General features: G+C 40.3%; 1 protein-coding gene across 3 annotated transcripts in view; it reads left to right on the forward strand.

Moving 5' to 3' along the window:
* Window positions 1-15,474: 15,474 nt before the first annotated feature.
* Window positions 15,475-19,957, forward strand: part of CCNI (cyclin I) — a 30,485-nt gene continuing 26,002 nt past the window's right edge. For 2 of the 3 annotated variants that reach the window (XM_069457700.1, XM_069457703.1), the window contains exon 1: window positions 15,938-16,005. Coding sequence is in view for 1 of the 3 variants with exons in the window: in XM_069457702.1 (XP_069313803.1) it covers window positions 15,922-16,005 (84 nt within the window). In the remaining 2 variants the exon portion in view is untranslated. Of the gene's footprint in view, window positions 16,006-19,957 lie in introns of all 3 variants that reach the window. The other variant, XM_069457702.1, reaches the window with a different exon arrangement.

Here is a 19,957-nt window from a genome sequence, read left to right on the forward strand (position 1 = left end):
ATGGGAACAGCTGGCCTGCGGTGCCCTTTGGAGGATCACTCCTGGTACCAATTAAACTGTTTTTATAACTGACCAGATGTTTAGCTCTCACACTACTATCCCAGGAATGACTCCAATCATCCCAAATTTGGAATAAGGTTAAAAACATGAAACAGATATGTCTGCACTAGGTATATCAATCATCTTGTTCCCATCCACAACCCATTCTAAAAGAATCTGCCCTCTATCTGCAGCCCCAGTGGTCATGCTTGTCTCCGGTGACCCCAACATCCTGGTTACAACTGATTGAACCAGGGACAGACGCCTGATTCAGGATGAGCCAATTAGATGTTGTCTTTTGAGAATTTGAACCAAAATAAAGAGATAGAGGCTGTTCCTATTGTGCAGAGCAGCTCTGAGGTGTGGGTGCATTTGGACAAACATGGTGCCATGCCAAGTCACAGCCTTGGGTAAGTGCAATTTGTGGGAAAGCAAACCTCAAAAACCTTGGACAGATCAGAAAGAATGAAATAGAAGAGAAGGAACAAATGGACATACCCAGAAAAGCAGAGTTGGGAGATCATCTGATCCCAGAAAGGGGAGCTGTCAGATGACTACTTCCTATGAAATAGGATTCTGTATTCTGAAATTAGATTCCCTGATATGTCCCTGAATCCCTTCAATAAATATCCTTCCTGCCTACACCCATGGAGCTGAGTTGAGGAAGTTTTTGTTCCCATCAGCAGAGATTCCTAATTAGGACAATTGTGTACTTATCAGCCACAGGTTTCAGAGCAGTTAAGGAAGGAAGCACACATCCTTGTGGAAAACGCTCAAGACTGCAGGGCTTCCTGTGGAATGCAAGTAGAGTGTTTAAGCTTAGACTGGTGGAATCAAAGAAACAGGAGGTTCAGGGGGGACAAGGCATGCAGCTGGGGTGATGAGGCCCCAGACAGGAAGATGCTCTATCTACAAAGAGTAATGTGAAAGGCAGTCAAAAGTATTGAGATTTTAGCTGCACAGGAAAGAGGTACATTCAGCTTCCTAGTCTTACTAGTATTAGTTATATCTTTAATATATCATAGTGTCAGTGCAGGTTACATATTTTGCAGGGACAATCCACATAGGGATATCACAGCATAGAGATCAGATCAAAAAGTCTTTCTTTTTTATCTTGCTAGGTCCAGCCCCCTGCTCTGAATACTAATAGAAATTTCAAAGGAACTAGGATGGAAGAACTGCACTAGCCAAAGCACCAACTGCTAGTTATTGCTTTTTAAAAAATTCTTTTTAAGAGATCTGGATAATATTAGCATGTGGTTGAATTTGCTAATTGTCTCTCAGTATCATTTATCTCTTTTTATACTACTAAAAAGCTAGGTCTAAACATAGCTAAAGATTGCATAGTAAATGGAACGTAAGCAGAAGTGACATATGCAACTTCTAGGTCAGGTGCTCCATTCGCTCTTTTCCCTGTAAGTGGGCTGGAATGAGGATGTGGTGGTTGAGGTATTTTCAGGCACAAAAATGAAGCCAACTCCCTAAGGAGGGGAAAGCAATAAAATGGAAGGAGCTGGATTCTCTATACTATAGAGCCACCATTTGGGGATCTTTGTATTTTTGAGTTTCTTTCAGAGGTGAGGAACCTGTGGCCTTCTGATTTCTTTTTTTTTTTTTTTTTTTTTTTTTTTTTGAGACAGAGTCTCACTTTGTTGCCCAGGCTAGAGTGAGTGCCGTGGCATCAGCCTAGCTCACAGCAACCTCAAACTCCTGGGCTCAAGGGATCCTCCTGTCTCAGCCTCCCGAGTAGTTGGGACTACAGGCATGCACCACCATGCCCGGCTAATTTTTTCTACATATATTTTTAGCTGTCCGTATAATTTCTTTCTATTTTTAGTAGAGATGGGGTCTCGCTCTTGCTCAGGCTGGTCTCGAACTCCTGAGCTCAAACGATCCGCCCACCTCGGCCTCCCAGAGTGCTAGGATTACAGGCGTGAGCCACCGCGCCCGGCCCTGATTTCAAGACTATTCTTTTTTAAGCACCAAAGGAGGCAAGAAAAGCTTCAACTTTCTCTGCTGCACCCCGCCCCCTTTTTTTTGAGACAGAGTCTCACTCTGTCACCTGGGGTGGAGTGCTGTGGCATCAGCCTAGCTCACAGCAACCTCAAACTCCTGGGCTCAAGCAATCCCTCTGCCTCAGACTCCTGAGTAACTGGGGCTACTGGCGTGTCACCCAAAAATAAGAAAATAAAAGAGCACTAATCTCATTCATGAGGGCTCCATCCTCTTGACCTAATTTCTTGACCTAATTATCTCTCAAAGTCCCCACCTCCAAATACCATTGCACTGGGGATTAGGCTTCAACATATGAATCTGGGGAGACACAAATATCTAGTCAATGACATAGCCATCAGAAAAGCAGTAGGAAGCATTTGATTCTACTATGTCAGAAAAATTTCACACCAGACCACTGGAAAATGGTAGACTAGTCTTTGAGGTTTTGAGCATTTGCTTCCTTCTGGTTTAATCAAATCTTGAGAATATTAAACACAAACTCAATCCAATGTTGGAATAGATCAAAATTGTCCTTGAATTACATGCTTTATGACTTCATGGGCAATTTCACTCCAGATGTATCCAGAAATTTCTGATTTTGTTACACAAAATACTTTCATAGTTGTTCCCAATTTTCCCTTAAACTTATGATCACTGCATATTTCCCAGTAGGCATATTTGTATTTGTAACATTATCTTCTGGTTTTGTGGACAGCTTGACGTTTTAATTCAGCCCAAGTCCTTGTATGAAGCTGATGCTCAGTAACTATTTGAATATTTGTTTATTGAATAAGATAGGGTCACACAACTCCAGTTTTTACTAGTGTAACAAATGTGGGTTGCAAAATCAACTGATAATAGCATCAGTCTGAACCACACACTGTAATATTGTGTTTAACCGGAAAAATGCCTTGGAGAAGAATTTATTGCATGCTGGGTCTTACAGAAATTGAATGGGTACTTAAATTTTATTCTTAAAAATGTATACTCTTGGAAGAAAAAGAAATGGGGATTCTACTGAAAAGGCATAATTTCATCGACTTTTTGGCAAATACAACATGGAACAATTTTGCTTTGGCCAGGATACTTCATCCCTGGAAATAATTCCTCCCTGCAGCTTCTATGTAGGTCCTACTCAGAAAAGAGGCTTGAGAAAAAAAGCAATTGAATGTTTGTAAGAGATCCTAAAAACCCAGTTAACGCTGAAGAAACAAGTTGGTGGATCTAAACAAATAAAAAAATGTTTCCCATAAGAAAACTAAAACTTAAAAACTGCATAATTAAGACTAATTTCAAATGTCATCTTCAGGTACAATGCTTTTTCCTTACCTCTTTCTGAACTAACAATATTAAATGAAGAGTCTTTTTATTATTTATTGAATAGAATTTTTATGTTTCTTCTTCTTTGTTGACAGAAAGTGAATTACTCTTTTAAAAAGTAAACACTACATTTAACATCGGGGCTTTTCTGCACTCTAGAAAGAGCAAATTGGAGCAGGCCACCGGAGGCTCTGAGGGGCCTCCATGGAAAGAGAAACAAAGAGAGAAATGAGAATGCTTTGGAACTCATAGCAGTCTCCATTGAAAGGGAACAGGGGAGAGACAGGGCTGTTCCCTAATTTCTTTGGGGTGACCTGAAGTGGGCAGGACCCTTAAAGGGATGGATAAAGTAGCATCATATTAAACATTACTTGACCTGGTACCACAGAAGTAGACAAGAGCATAAGAACTAAGAACCATAAGGAAATGTGTCAACATTAAATTTAACATTGTGAGCTCTATAAAAATAGAAAGCAAGGCCACCTTGTTTAGAAATTCACTGAAAGGACTATAACACTGTCCGAGAGAGGATCCCACTTTACTCCACTCCCTCATTACCTAGAATAACATAGATGTTGACCTCAAGGGACCCAATCAAGTATCAGCAACGGGGGATTGTGATGATTGGTAAGTACAAACTATGAGGCAGTGACCTCCAAGTGGCATGCCAAGGTCAGCACACATCTAATGAGTGCCAGCATGACAGCTGTGCCAAAGCAACCAGGCACAGAACAAAGAGATGGAATTCTCTTAATGGCTGTCAAAAAATCAAGTTCACTCTTCTGGGATCTGCCAAGGAAAGGAAGAACTTGAAGTGCTGGGAGGATTGGAGGATTAGCGTGCCAGCATTTACACAGGTGGGGGCTCAGAGCCAGAAACTCCTGTTGTTGGGACACTTACTGCCTTAGTTATACTCCTCCTCTCAAGCTGCTGTGGAATATGAGGATATACTATATATTGTTTATATTGCAAACTTTACTAAATTTTTAAATGTAAATTGGTTGACTCTTAATACAAGAAAGACCCTCTATTCAAAAAAATCTTTTGAAAATCTTTCCTAATGTTGGCCTTTACTCTAATTCCAAACATTAGGAATAATTTTAACATTATGTAAAATATTTTAGCTTTGTCAGTTTAGGAAATTTTATTTTATCTTGGTTCTTTTGTTTAATGTATATCAAACTTATAAATGTCAACATGTACTATTTGATATTTTCATTTTTATAAATTCAGTTTTAATTCAGTGACTAATGAGAACTTAGTGAACAACTACCTGGCTTTTGAACAATTTTAGGATAAAAACAGTAATATATTGTAAAGGCAAGACAAATAGCAACATACTATGCATAAAAGCAATACTGTTACTAACGTAGTTTTGTTTTTTTCATATGGACAAGATCCAGTTTCTATGACCTTAACTGTAACTTTCTATAGTAAGGAATATGGTGCATATATTATAATGCATATGGGAGTAGCTGTCAAAGGAAGTCTGTTCTATGTTCTATTCAATAAATCTCTGGGTGAAAAAAAAACTGACTTGGCATTCAAATCAGTCTTTTAATATTTATTACCTATTTATATGTATATTGTAAATTCCTGATAGCAGTTAGGAGGCCAAGTTTCAACGGACCTATAAAAACTGATCAGTGGCCCTCTCTAAGAGACATGATAGAGCATATCTGATATGTGAGAAGGGGAAGATCCCATAGAATATTGCAGGTTCTGCCCTATAAAGATTAATTTCTCTCACCATATTTTTTTCCAGTGTTATTTTTTCCTCCTTACCCGACCTTGTCCTCAAGTGTTCAGAAGACATTTTAGATTCTGGAGTGAAAATTATCTTACACTTTAGTGGATTTTGGACTATGTATAATTTTTTTCCCAAAATATAAGTGGTTATTGGTATAAATAAGATTCAAGTCAAAATTAGCTGATCATTTTCTACATGGGTTGATCCAAAGAGTTCTTTTGTGTGGTTAGATCTTTGAGTCTAAGTTTCTTCTATCATACAGTTCCAATGAGTAAAAGTTAAGAATACCTTCCTGAACACAATTAAAAGGAGAATAATATTCCTTTGGAATAGATTACTTAGAGAATTTATAGAATACCTTCCCTGGCAATCTTTCAAGGTAAAATAGGAAAAACTGTTTTTCTAAAATGGCTTAGGTTTAATTTTATTTAAGACAGAAAGATAAATTGTCAAAATCTCCTCTATATCAATGATATAGCATTTGTGTTGATACGTTAGAAAATAAAAGAAACTGGTTTTTGTGGAACTTTTATGTCCCTTCATGCTATTTATGAAGCCCTCTTCCAACCTCATTAAAGATGGAAACCACACTTGATTGGGCTTGTAGGATTATCAGTATGACATGGGGAGATTTAGAGGGGACACAGAGCAGCACCGAGGAATTAAATTTTCCTTTTTTTGGAAACCAGCATCTCCCTTGAATGGTTTTGATGTCTTCTTCACTTATGCACAAATTGTGCTCATCTAACAGAACTCACCCAACTGCCTAGTGGTTTGAAACTAACAAATTATATCATGCTGTTCTTTAGAGGGAAAGTTAAGGATGGGATGCTATGTCCACAGAACTAGCTCCCAAATCCTCTTACCTTGTTTTATGCTTTACCATGAGGTCTCAGCCACCATTTATTCTGTATCCAGTTCTGCTTTTCTTTCCAGCTTGTACCTTTTGCTCTACTGTTTTTCTAGATTTTGCTTCCTGCTCTCTCCTAGTAGGGTGTTCTGGTGGCCCCATGACAGTCTCCAGTCCATCCCCAATTATCTGTGTCTTGTCCTCAATGGGAACCCAGACTGGAGTGTTCTAAAACACCAGGCCTGGGATCAACGTGACTTTAAATTCTGAGGCTCCAAGAAAAATGTTAAGTTTTCCTGCTCTATGTTAGCTACAGAGAGAATTACCTCCAGTGGCAAGGTTGAAATAGCTTTTCTTTTATGTACCCTGTGCAAAGAAATGAAGCTTGAACAATATTTATAACTTTGGAGTCAACCTAGTCCAGCTAGTCTCCAAACTGGGCCCTTTAGTTCCCACCTACATTTGTCTTCCTTCCTAAATTCACATTTCACTCTAACAGAAGGTGTGGGTAAAAGGAAGCCTTGAAATAAGGCCTCAAAGAGAAAGAAAAAGTTAAGAGGAAAAAATTCCAAACAGGAGAGAATAAATAATAGAGAAAAATATTTTTGAAATCTAAGTTATTATTTTGAAATATATGAATGGTATGAAAAAGACTAATTACTAAAAATATGTGGACTAAGAAGGAAAAGTATTGAAAGGAAAATATATAATGTAAATAAAACCCAGTTTGTCATTGGTGGAAACAGGATTGAAGATCAAGCACCATAGGCATATATTCCGATATATACTGACTAAAGGAATTATAATATTCTATACCCAACTGCCACCCTACCTTCCCTACCAATATTAGATGTTCAAGGTCATGTCTCTCAGAGAGCACCACTGATTAATATTCATAAATCCAAATAACTGCTTAGTATGGCATTGTTCTGTGGTGAGCAGAACCTACCCCCAAAGACTAAGGGAGCAGAGAAGCTAAAAAAGAGGCTGATAAATCCAGTTTCTCAGAAATATTTAATAGGCAGTTACAAACAGAAGCCCTGTCTTGGGCAGCCACCAGACAGTTACCCCCAAGACTCAGGGCTTATATACTGTAGGGAAAGGGTATACCTGCCTTGGAAGGAGAGTGTCATCAAGGTTGTTTTGACCTAAGGGTAAGATTTACAGTAAGTACTTGCTCTTAACAGGAGATAAAATAGAAACGTTAGAGGCATCCCCAGAACTGGGGTTAATCAAAAGTCAGCCTGTTGGATTAGCATTCAAGATGGAGTCACTTTATTTTATTTTATTTTTTTTTTTTGAGACAAGAGTGTCGCTTTGTTGTCCTGGCTAGAATGAGTGCCGTGGCATCAGCCTAGCTCACAGCAACCTCAAACTCCTGGGCTTAAGCAATCCTACTGCCTCAGCCTCCCGAGTAGCTGGGACTACAGGCATGTGCCACCATGCCCGGCTAATTTTTTCTATATAGATTTTTAGTTGGCCAGATAATTTCTTTCTATTTTTAGTAGAGACGGGGTCTCGCTCTTGCTCAGGCTGGTCGTGAACTCCTGACCTCAAGCGATCCACCCGCCTCGGCCTCCCAGAGTGCTAGGATTACAGGCGTGAGCCACCACGCCCGGCCTAGATGGAGTCACTTTAGCCTCCACAGGCATTCAAGGCCCCTTGTAATCTGAACTCCAGTTGTCACTACTGTACAGGGTAGTGTGATAGTAATCTTATACATCAACTTGGCTGGGCCAGGGTGCCCAGATATTTCATAAAACATCTAGAGTTTCTGTGAAGGTTTTTTTTTTTTTTTTTTAATGGATGAGATTAACATTTAAATCGGTGTATTCCATGTAGGTAGGCCTCATCTAATCAGTTGAAGATCCTAATAGAACAAAGACTGATTTTCCCTGAGCAAGAAGGAATTCTGCCAGCAGACTGCCTATGGACTCCAAACTGCAGCTCTTTCCTGGATCTCCAGCCTACCAGCCTACTCTGCAGATCTTAGATTTACCAAGCCTCCACAATCATGAGCCAGTTCCTTGAAATAAATCTCTCTCTTTCTCCACACAAACACATGTACACACATACACACTCCTTGTTAGTTCTGTTTCTTTGGAGAACCTTGACTCATACAAGTAATGATAAAAATCATGTATTCTATAATCAGAAATGCAGATTTAGGATCTGGATCTGTCATTTACCAACTGTATATATTGGGAAAGTTACTTTACCTCTTTAAGTCTCAGTTTCCTCATCTTTAAAATAGGAATAAGCCGGGCATGGTGCTGCACGCCTGTAGTCCCAGCTACTCAGGAGGATGAGGCAGGAGGATGGCTTGAGCCCAGGAGTTTGGGACTGCTGTGAATCACGACTGCACTCTAGCCTGGGCAGCATAGTGAGACCATGTCTCAAAAAAAAAAGGAAAGAAAGAAGAAAAAGGAATAACAGTAACAATCCCCTCAATTCTCTAGCCATGTTAAATTGCAAGCCACGTAATTCTCTATTCCTTTGTTTCTGCTGCTCCCTTTGCCTATCACAAATTTGCTCCTGTCTACTTACATAAACCTTATTTTCCTTCCATACCTGTGGTGGCTTTAAAAATAGATCCACAAATTCTTTGACACCCCTTCCTTCAGATTTAATTCCCCTCCCCTTCAGTATAGGTTAGACTTAGGGAGTTACTTCTGATGAATATAGCAGAAGTGGCAGCTTTCCATCTCTCTCTCTTTCTCCCCTCCCACCCCCATAACTTATGTGGGAAGCCAGCTGCCTGGTCTTGGGCAGCCCTATGGAGAGGCCTAGTGGCAAGGAACTGAAGCCTCCTGCCAAGAGCCGTTGAACTTGGAAGCAGATTTTCTGGCCCCTTTCTGACTTTAGTCCCAGCCAACAACTTCATTGCCACCTCATAAAAGATGCTACCCTGAGCCAGAATGACCCAGTTGAAGTACACACAGGATCTTGAGCCTCAGAAACTGTGAGAATAACAACCATTCGTTGTTTTAGGCAACTAAGTTTTGAAATAATTTGTTACAAAGCAAATAACTAATACCACACTCAAATCTATAAAAGCCTTTCCTGACCAACACACAGAATTTCTCCTTTCTCTGTTTCCCCATTGTATTTTGCATATAACTACTACGATACTTATATTAACAATGTTCATGTGTTTGTCTCCCTGGCAAATCATCAACTGCTTGAGAGTGGACTATTCTTAACCATACTAAGTGAAAAAAAAAAAAAAATCAAACTCAAGCCTAGCACACGAAGGCCCTTAAGTTAAGCTAAAAATTAGTGTTTCCTATGTGTCATACATTCTTCTAAGCCTTTTGTAAATATTATCCCATTTAATCCTCATAAAAACTCTAGGTGATATATCATTATTACCCCCATTTTACAGAAGAGGAAACTGAGGTCAAGTTATAGAAAAGCTGAGTAACTTGTCTAAGGTCACACAGTAAATGTTCCTGAATTAGAGAATGAATAATGTTTTTTACAAGCAGGACCACATTTCATTTACCTTAGAATCTCTTATAGTGCCTAGCTTCATATACAATTGGGACTCAAATATCTGCTAAACCTCTATCTTGTAATAAAGGTAGCTTAGTTTTTCCAGAATGAAATCTTGGAAACCCTGACTGTGGATAATTTATATTGTGGATAATTCCCCAAACAGAATTCTTTTCCTTTACTGAGAAGAAATAAGTGGAATAATAAACATATATTGTGAGGAGACTAAAAATAAACTTTGGAAGAGTTTTACCTTTCTCTACTTATCTCCTCCTATAAATACTTGATGAGAAATAAAATGTATTGGTAGTCTGATTACATAAGATATTGATAAAAAAGATTTTTACTAAATTTACTAAGTCTGGTTCTTGATTCTGTCAAATAAAAGTTATAAGAGGCTATTGTTTTGGACTAAGCTCCTACATTAGGCCCCAAGAGACCAGACTGAAAATCAAAATGGAGTCACCCATGCTAAAGTTCTATGTCACCAAACCTAAACTAAGTTGTTATCTGACCTTCTGGGAAATGAGGAGAGAGCTGTTAACAGCCAATCTCCCAAATAGGCCAGTTTCAAACAGCGTGATAATGAGGCTCCCTGGTTTTTTTGTTTTTGTTTTGAGACAGGGTCTCACTCTGTTGCCTGGGCTAGAGTGCAGTGGTGTCATAGCTCACTGCAACCTCAAACTCCTGCGCTTAAGTGATCCTCCTGCCCAAGACTCCCGAGTAGCTGGGACTACAGGTGTGCACAAGCATGCCTGGCTAATTTTTCTATATGTTGCAGAGACGGATCTCGCTCTTGCTCAGGCTGGTCTCAAATTCCTGAGCTCAAGCGAAGCTCCTGCCTTGCCTCCCAAAGTGCTAGGATTACAGGCATGAGCCACAGTGCCCAGCCCCTCTAGTTTGTTCGTTTTTTAAGAGATAGAGTTCTATTATGTTCCCCAGGCTGACCTCAAAGTCTTGGGTTGAAGCCATCCTCCCATGTAGCTGGGACTACAAGAGCATGCCTCTGTTTTAACCCTTAACCTGAAGTAACCTGATGTGAATCAATCAGCTATTTTATTGTTCTTTGTCCCCAGTTTACAGGGAAAGTAACTTTGAAATGACCAATCTGCTTTTACTCTGTTTCTGCTTTCGTTAGTCCCTCTCTGTCTACAAAGCCAACCTCTTTGCTCAGCTCATTGAAACATTTACTCTATTTTATGGAATAAAGTGTTGCCTGATTCTAGAATCACAATAAAGAGATCTTTAAATTTGTCGCAACTTTGTCCTTTGACAATTCAAAACAGTTCTGGAAAAGAATAAAATGATATGTTGTTTTAATGATATATTTTTCTCCCAACAAAAATAAATTAAATATTTCTACTGAAGCTTTTTGAGATACAAATTTCAAATAGGTGGTTGCTATTTAATTTCTGTGGCTTCTCTTAATAAAGCATGAAACCAGTGATCCCTCCTGGTTGGGACCTTTCTAAATAAATACCTAAATGTGAGAAACCTAAAGCCAGTCTACATTCAGAGTTGGCCAAAGTCTGGAAAACAGCCTGAGGTTTCTTTCCTTCTTTTTTTTAATGCCCTATTTTCTATTTATTTACTTTAGAGATGGGGGGGCGTATCTCACTCTTGCTCAGGCTGGTCTTGAACTTCTGAGCTCAAATGATCCTCCCATCTTGGTCTCCCAAAGTGCTAGGATTACGGGCCTGAGCCACCATGCCCAGCCTCCTGAGGTTTCTTAGTTTAGAATTTTTGACATTTTCTCTCTGAGCACTTCCTCCCCACTTAATATTAAGCAGGAGGTCTTTAAATTATTCGGTGGATGGGGACTCCTTTTCTCTTGATGTCTTGATGGTTAGTTGGGAGGTCTACTCTCACATTCTGCTTCAGTAGAGCAGTTAGAAGCTGTTAACAGAATCCTTAAGTGTAGTGGGATGCTAAATAAGTGATTATAATGACAGTAAATCATTTCCTTTGTTCCTGAAGGCTTTAACATTTCTCCTAAGAAGATAGTAACTTCATAAATTGTCTGGTGGGAACATTACCTAAAAATTCCATTTATGACAAAGGAGACTAGAAATTTTTGTCATTAAACGTTAAATAACTTTGCCTTCCGTACTCATAACAATGTAAGCAATGCATTTCCAATTGTATTTTTTGAAAGATTTAATGACAGCAAACCACTTTGTGTTCATCAATCTGATTCCCGTCAGTAGTCCTAGATTTCTGAAGGGGTCTCACTCACTTTACACTATTTTGCAACACAGAGCCTTTATTATGATAGCTGTTTCTCAGGTGCTTCCTCACTCTACCGCTCTGCATTTGAAGCAAAGTATGTTTTTATTTCAAGACTCAATATTCCAGGCCTGAAATAAAACAAGTCTGAAACTCTTTTCCAGTAAAAATCAACTCTTTAGACACAAAAATTACAACCGCTTGCTACATTTAAAAATATATATATTTGTTCTAGGATTAGAGGTATGCCAAAAATAACCATAAGGTGAGTATTTTTGTCCTAAAATTTAATGCAAGCCAGAAATATCCACAGAACGAGGCAGTGAAGAGTAGTGATTGAAAGCACACTATGCTTTGGAGTCAATGAAGCTGAGTTTGAATCCTGGCTGTACCTCTCTCTAAACTGTGTGATCAATCTTGGGGATTTACTTTATTTACTCTTTATCCTCTGTAAAATGGGGACAACAAAAATACATATTATAGAGGAGTATTGTGGGAATAAAAACAAGAGAATGCAATCAAAGTGCATAGTATAATGGCTGGTACATAGTGAGTAACCAGTATGTATCAGTTATTATTATTCTCAAACGCCAATGTAGAATGGCAGTCTCATTTTACTATTTAGGGCAAAAGGGAAACATTCCTAAAAAATATAAATTCCTTACCAATACATAGATACCAGTATGTTTTCTTTATATGCCTTATTTATTTTCTCAGATTTCATAAACTTTCCACGTTTTATAACTACAATTTATTGGAAAAACAATATTACAGTTATTAAGATAAAAGTAATGTTAAGTTAAAGTAAGGTTTTAACGAATGAATAGTGAAGAAAAAGAATGTCCGTATTTTTTGTTCAGGTAACTGGAACTACCCTTACCCATCTATTAATTACTTGTAATTATATTTATAGTAGTATAGACTAAATTGTCATTGGCAATCTCACAGACAGTAAGACAGTTTTAATAAACCTAAACTTCAAAAAAGGTAAGTATATAATTAAATGGGAGCTTTTAAAGACTCCTAGTTACATTTTAATTGGTTCAACCCTCTGCCAAGCAATTTTGCAAATGGGTGTTCTTCAAAAGCCATATGAATGTAAATACTGTTGGACACAGCAATAACCTCAAAGAGGTCATGCATGAAGATTTAATTGAATCCTTTTATTTTTCATTTTTTGAGTAAAATCACACACCACGCAATTAATCCATTAATCCATTTCAAATGTACAATTTGATGGTTTTTCATACAGGTTGAAAATTCCTAATCTGAAAATCCAAAATGCTTCAAAATCCAAAACTTTTTGTGTGCAAACATGATGCTCAAAGAAAATGCTCATTGAAGCATCTTGAATTTTCAGATTAGGGATGCTCAACCAGTAAGTAAGCACATAATGCAAATATTCCAAAATCCAAAAAAATTCTGAAATCCAAAACACTTCTGGTTGTCAACCATTTCGGATAAGGGATACTCAACCTATATATTCAGAGTTGTGCAACCATCATCACTATCAATCTTAGAACATTTTCCTCACCTGAAAAAGAAATTAGATGCCCTTTAGGTATCACCCCTCAAACCCATGCCCACTCTCAGCCCTGAGCAACCACTAATCTACTTTGTCTCTATAGATTTGACTATTATGGATATCCACATAAATGAAATCTTATAATATCTGGTCTTCTGTGACTGGCTTCGTTCACTTAGCATAATGCTTTCAAAGGTCATCCATGTATTAGTACTTTCTTTTTATGGCTGAGTAAGATTCCACTGTATAGATGTAACACATTTGGTTTATGCATTCAGTTGATGGACATTTGGGTTGTTTTGCCTTTTGGCTATTATGAACATTTGTGTGTAAGTTTTTGTGTGGAGATATATTTTCATTTTTGGGGGGTATGTACCCAGGAGTGGAATTTGCATTATTCTTATAGGAGTGTAGGAATGAAAATCATAAGCAATTTTATGGTCCAGCAATGAAATTATGCTATACTCTCAACAGCATTATGCAAAAATGCTACACTCTCGAGTACTATGTGTAGAAAAATGTTGGCTTTCTTGTATAAAGACCATGTAGTAATACTGGAAAAGGTTACATTAAGTGAAAAAAAAAAAAAAAAAGTAGGCTACAAGCCACTTGAAATGCTTCCGGGGCTTCCTATTCCCTACTCTGTCCTATGGAATCTGCCCCCTGCCTTCCCATCTGGCCCTCAGCTTGCTCTCCAGCAATTGTCAGAGGGCTAGCCACACTCGCTGTCAGAGGTTTTCAGAATGTCTCAGCTTCAGAAAGCCTTTGCACACGTCGCTTCCTCTGCTTGTATCATTCTTTGCCCAGTGGTTTCAAATCTCATCTTAAATGTCACTTCTTCAGAAAAACCTTCTCTGATATCCCAAACGAGGCTAGGGATAAGTGTTTCCGTAGCAGCCTGTATTTTCCATCTTAATGCTTTTGATACTGGTAATTGTTTATTCAGCCAGTAATCAAATATTGAGTCTTTTACATGCAGGGATACAGGGTGAAAGAAAACATGCAAGATCCCTGCCATGTGTGACCTTGTTTTCTAGGCAAGGGATACACGTACAAGTAAACAAATCATGGTACTGAGTAATTTTAGATAGTGATAATTAGCTCAACGGCTATTCTCTCTGTTTGGACTGTAAACTGCATGAAGGCGGGAGCTATTTCTGTCGTGGTTACTTCCGGTTTGCTAGAGTCTTGCCGCTGTCTAAGCTCCATACATATTTTTTCACTATTAAAACAGGCACATTAAGACAGAAATGGAAAAAACAAATGAGACTACGTCTATAAATGGTTGAGTCTGAGGTTCCCTCCCCTTTTCTTTCAAACCTTTCTGTAATACTACATATTTTAAGTAATTAAAACAATTAAAAGATGAGCAAAAAAATTACCAGAACACCAAATAAAACACATTTCTGTCACCGCACAGTAGTTAAGAACCTGGTAATAAAACCTCCTCTGAAATCCTCAGACGTGTTGGTTAAGCGGATAGAATTCCCCTGGCGCATTACCAAGCAAGTTCCCAGCCATGAGCAGTATAATTTACGGTTTTAAATGACCCCTTAAACACCCAGAATATGATCCCCTCCAATTTACCCATTTCTGAAGTGCTTCAGAATCTCCCTTCACTTACCCGACATGGAGCAAAGAAACCCGCAATTCTATCTATATGTTAATGGTAAATAGAGAACACATAACCTTTTCGACAGGTCAAAAAGAATCTAAGATCGCTACACAATACATAAGCAGCCCCTACACAATAAATCCTTCTGCAAGCCCTGGAAACAAGCCGGCTTGGAGAAAGCAAGACAGCGCCACGTCCGGCCAGAGCGCAGACCGAAAGAACCCCTCCCCCACGCGCAGCTCTCGGCCCCGGCTTTCTACCCCCGGGCGCATGCGCAGCGCACTCTCCGGCCGCCGCACGCCTCTTCCAGCCAGCCGAGGAGGCGCTGACGTCACCGCGCGGCCGATGAGAAACTCCTCCGCTCTGCCAAGGAAAATGAGTCCACACATCTTTGGCTTTTCTTGGCCCACAGAAAATGTCCTCCCTGATTCCACCCCAGTTCCAAAGACCTCCCCAGCCTATCTCCAACAGCCCAGCTTTTGGCAGGACTTCTCTGTACATTCGTTGGACCTGGCAGTCGCCCGAGAAGAAAAAGGGGGAGGGTGAGACTCCAGTTCAGTGTTGTTTACAAGGAGTGAGACATCCAGGATCGGTCCGCGAGGGCGGAGCCGAGGAGGCCGGCACTTCTTCCTCCTTCCCCCCCTCCCTCCCCAGCCTTCCCCGCGAGCGGACGCGGCAGCGCCTCTGTCTCGCCTTTTCTTATTTTTTTTCCCCCTTTCCCCTTCCTTTTTTTTTTTTTTTCTTTTTCCCCCTTTCCCCCCCTTTCACCATTTCCCCTAGGAGGCGCTTCCCCCGGGCAGGGGCAGAGCCGGTCTCACCCCCCGCCTCTCCCCGGCCCCCGCCGCCCTATGGCGAGAGGGAGCCCCCTCCCCACCCGGGCTCAAGCGGCGGCGGTCGGAGGAGCGGCACCGGCGGTGGCGGCGGCCTCAGGTCCGGGGTCATCATGGAACTAATTCGCTGACTGACCCACCGGCCGCAGCCGTGCGTCCCGCGCCAGCGCCCTCCGGCCTGGTTCCCCCTCTTCTCCCTCCTCAGTCGGCCCGGTCCTCGTCCCGCGCGCCTCGCCGCCGCGCGTTGAGGAGAATGAGGTGGTAACGGGTCCCCGGATGACCCCGCGTCACCACTGTGAGGCCTACAGCTCTGCCGAGGAGGAGGAGGAGGAGGAGGAGGAGGAGGAAGAGGAGAAAGAGGTGAGGGGGCGGGGGCGGGGGGCTTGACGCGTCTCCGCTACCGGCGCCCGCGCTGGGTCCCTGCCGCCCCCTCCGCGCGCCGCCCGCATAGCAGCGCTCGCTGTCGCGAGCTCCTCGCCAGAGACTCGCCTTCCAGCATCCCCCCCGCTGGAGACCTAGGGGACGCCCCCTTCGTCCTCTCCGGCCAAGAACGGCCCGGCACCTGCCCAGTTTGAAAACGGCTGTGCTGCGTTCCTTTCGGGCCAATTCTTCTGTCAGCGAGTAACTTTTTCGTAGCGGCGGCGAATTACCCACCCTGCAGTGTATGCTCGCGGCGCCGCGAGCCTGTGTTAATACACAAAGAAGGGGACACACCCCCACCCTCAGCCCTGACCACTCCCGCGGGGACTACAGCAGGATAACTCATTGCAAAGCTGAGTGAATGCCAAGTGGTTGGGGGGAACTGCCAGTGCTGCGGAGATCCGGGGGAGGGCAATGTTACCCAGAGGCGGGGCGGGCGGGGCGGGCGGGTCGGGGAGACTGGAGGAGGTGACATTTGTGTTGCGCCCTGAAGGGCAGGTCAAAATACCGGAATTTTGAAAGGAGGGCAGAAGTGCCTCTGCTGAGTTAGGTGTTCCACTGCAGATCCTGGCGACAGGGTAGCAGAATAGTGGAAGGTATGGAGGGAGGTAGGATGGATTCAGACTGTCTTTGTCTAGCTGAAATACTTAGATTTCGTTCTGTCAGTGGAGAGCCACTCAACTTTTGAGCCGCAGAGCATGATGTTAAATAACACCGCCACTTGATGAGGCTGATTCTCTGCCAGGCACTCTGTTAAGTGGCTTGCAATTCATTTAATCCTCCAAAGGACTCCTTGAGGCAGGTAGTAGGAGCCTCATTTTACAGATGAGGAAAACTGAGATACCGCAAGATTAGGCAACTTTCCCCTTAGGTAATAAAGCTATAATCCCTTGGCCAGAATTGTCTGACTGTATGCTGTGTGGTCCGTGTCCTGAAAATGAGTTTGTTGAAAAGACAGTAGTGTTAACAGCTTCTGGCTTTTCCAGGTCATTTGTGGCAGATGAAATAGAAACGGACAAATAGATTAACAAAGAATTGGACAGGGGTTAGATTAGCTAATCTGGGACCTGAGAGATGAGAGATTCTGAGCTCCTGGACTGGGAGAAGTTTCTTAATGCTGATGAAGGGCAGATAATAGAATCATCAGCTGGCGTTGGGAAGGTGCAGTAGAGATGATCTGCAGTTGCAGATAAAGAGTTTATGTGGTAGTGTGACATCCTGGTAGGTTAGAGTGGCACTCTTGAATGTGTCTTATGATTGGAAGCTGAGAGTGTGTTCATGTTTTATTGATTGTTTAAACCTTGAAAATGAGTGAAATACTTGTGCGTGTTTATCTTTAAAATAAGCTTAATGATACCAACTTCATAAGGTTGTATGAGGATTACATGAGTTAATATGGCACGGCACTCTGAAGAATAGCTGGCGAGTAGTAAGCACTCAAGTGTTTTCACTTGTTATGCACTTAACAAGTGTAAACTATTATTAGGCATAGTGCTAAACTCTGGAGATAATTTGCTGTCAAGAAACTCAAGCTTAGTAGGAAAGGCAGGTCTACAAATCTTCATGGAGCAACTAAATGTAAAAGTAGAATTATGTCCAAGTACAGATGTAGGAAGGTGGGCACAACTGCACAGTTCCAGACAATCCTGTTCACAGACTCATGGCAATTTTAGGAAGGGGGAGTATGAGCTAGAGGACAGTTCAAGTTGCAAGAACAGTGTGTGGGAAGGCATGGAGATTGCGAAAGAAAGAGGACACTGTTTTGGAACTAAAATTACTTGTAGTTTGTTGTTGCTGCTGCGTAAAGTCAAGGAGGGAATAGTGGACCATGAGGTTTTTGTATGGTCACTTTAATCCCTCCTTTCAGAACAGGGACTAAGATCTAGAAGTCACCACCAGTACAAGATTATTCATAGAATTTGCATGATGATGATAAATACAGTAATTACATATTAATGAAGTTGTTTATATTGTGTACCCAGCATGGTGCAGCACTGTCCTTGGAAAAGTAGGAGGCCCTGTATATATATCTGTAATACAGTAATTTATGCTGTACAATAAGCATTTTATAAACTGTTAGACATTAAACTATTTGATAAGCGTGCAGAAAGGAGTAGAAGAAGCAATTGAGAGAATGGGAGGAGAAATGTGAAACTATCAAAGTTAGATGTGTGTGGAATATGTCAACCCTAGCAGTCTTTTTGTTCTTTAATTCCTAGAGACTTTTCTAAAAAAGCATTCAAAATTCTGATGTGACCAACAGAGAGCATACAATAACAAGATAGATTATACAGTTCTGTTATTAAAATGGTAAAATTGTATTTTAAATGTATTTCTTAGCAGGATTCATTACTCATCTAACGCAAATAATCTGTTTTACACATTAGAAAATAGGCTTATTAACATTTTATCCCTTTTGTTTTTTCTTTTGTTCTCTCTCCCAATGTATAACATACATTATGACTCTTTACTCCTAAATTTTTCACTATGTGTCTTCTAAGGATAGGAATATTCTCTTAGAAATCACAGTAAAGTTTTCAATTTTAGTCAATTTAGCATTGATACATTTAATCTACATGTGTTTGATACATGTAATCTACTGTGTTTCAGTTGTGTCTTTTGACCCAATGCTGACCTTTACAGCATTTATCTCCCTCCAATACAGGATCCAGTTGAGGGTCAGGTATTGCACTTTCATTTCTCTATGGCCTCATTTAATCTGGAACATCCCCATAGGTATCCCTCCATCCTTTTTGTCTTTTACTTGTATTATGTTATGGCTCATTTTTTTTAAAGTTTAAGAAATTTTGAATTCTATTTTCTCTGTTATATTTCTCTAGTGTGAGCAAAGAATGATTCCTTTTTTTTTCTATTGATATGATGTATTACGTTAATTGATTTCTGAATGTTAGAACAACCTTGTATTCCTGGAACAAATCCCACTTGGTTATGGTGTATAGTACTTTTTTTTTTTTTTTTTTATGTTACTGGATTTAATTTGCCAGTATATTTTGTTGAGGAATTTTGCATCTATATTCAGAAGAGATAATAGTCTAGTTTTCTGGTGAAGCCTGTCTGGTATAGGTGGCAGGTTAATAACTGGCTTCATACAGTGGGTTGGGAAGGTTTCCTCTTCTGTGTTTTGGAAGAGTTTGTAAAGAATTAATTTTTTTGTAAATGTTTGGTAGAATTAACCAGTGAAGCCATCTGGGCATGGAGTGTTCTGTGACAGTAGTTTTTAAATTACTAACTAAATCTCTTTACTTTTTTCTATTTCTTTTTAAGTCAGCTTTAGTAGTTTGTTTCTAGGAATTGGTGGTCCATGTCATCTAAATTGTCTAGTTTATTTGCATATAATTGTTCATAAAATTCCTTTATAACTTTTCTTATTTCTGTAAGGTAGGTAGTAATGTCCTTTTTTTATTCCTGATTTAGTAATTTATTCTCTGTTTCTTTTCTTGGTCAGTCTGAGCTAACGGTTTGCCAAGTTTGATCCTTTCAGAGTAGCAACTTTTGGTTTCATTGATTTTTTTTTTTTCCTATTTTTTTGATTCTCTACTTCATTAGAGAATTTATTAGAATTTCCATTCTAACATTATTTGCTTGCTTCTGGTTTGCTTTAGATACCATTTGCTCTTTTTCCCCCCCCCCATTATTGTAAGGTAGAAGATCTAGGGATGGGGAACCCTGCAGCCTTGGGGCCACATGTGGCCTTCTGGATCCTTGAGTGCGACCTTTTCACTAAATTCAAATTTTACAGAACAGATCCTTTTAATAAAGGGATTTGTTAAAGGATTTGTTCTATGAAGTTTGGGTTCGGGGGGGAGGCTGCACTGGGTGATCTGGAGGGCCACATTTGGCTCCAAGACTTGCAGGTTACATGAGATGTTCT

This window comes from Eulemur rufifrons, chromosome 24 (assembly GCF_041146395.1).
Source record: "Eulemur rufifrons isolate Redbay chromosome 24, OSU_ERuf_1, whole genome shotgun sequence".
Lineage (NCBI taxonomy): Eukaryota > Metazoa > Chordata > Mammalia > Primates > Lemuridae > Eulemur > Eulemur rufifrons.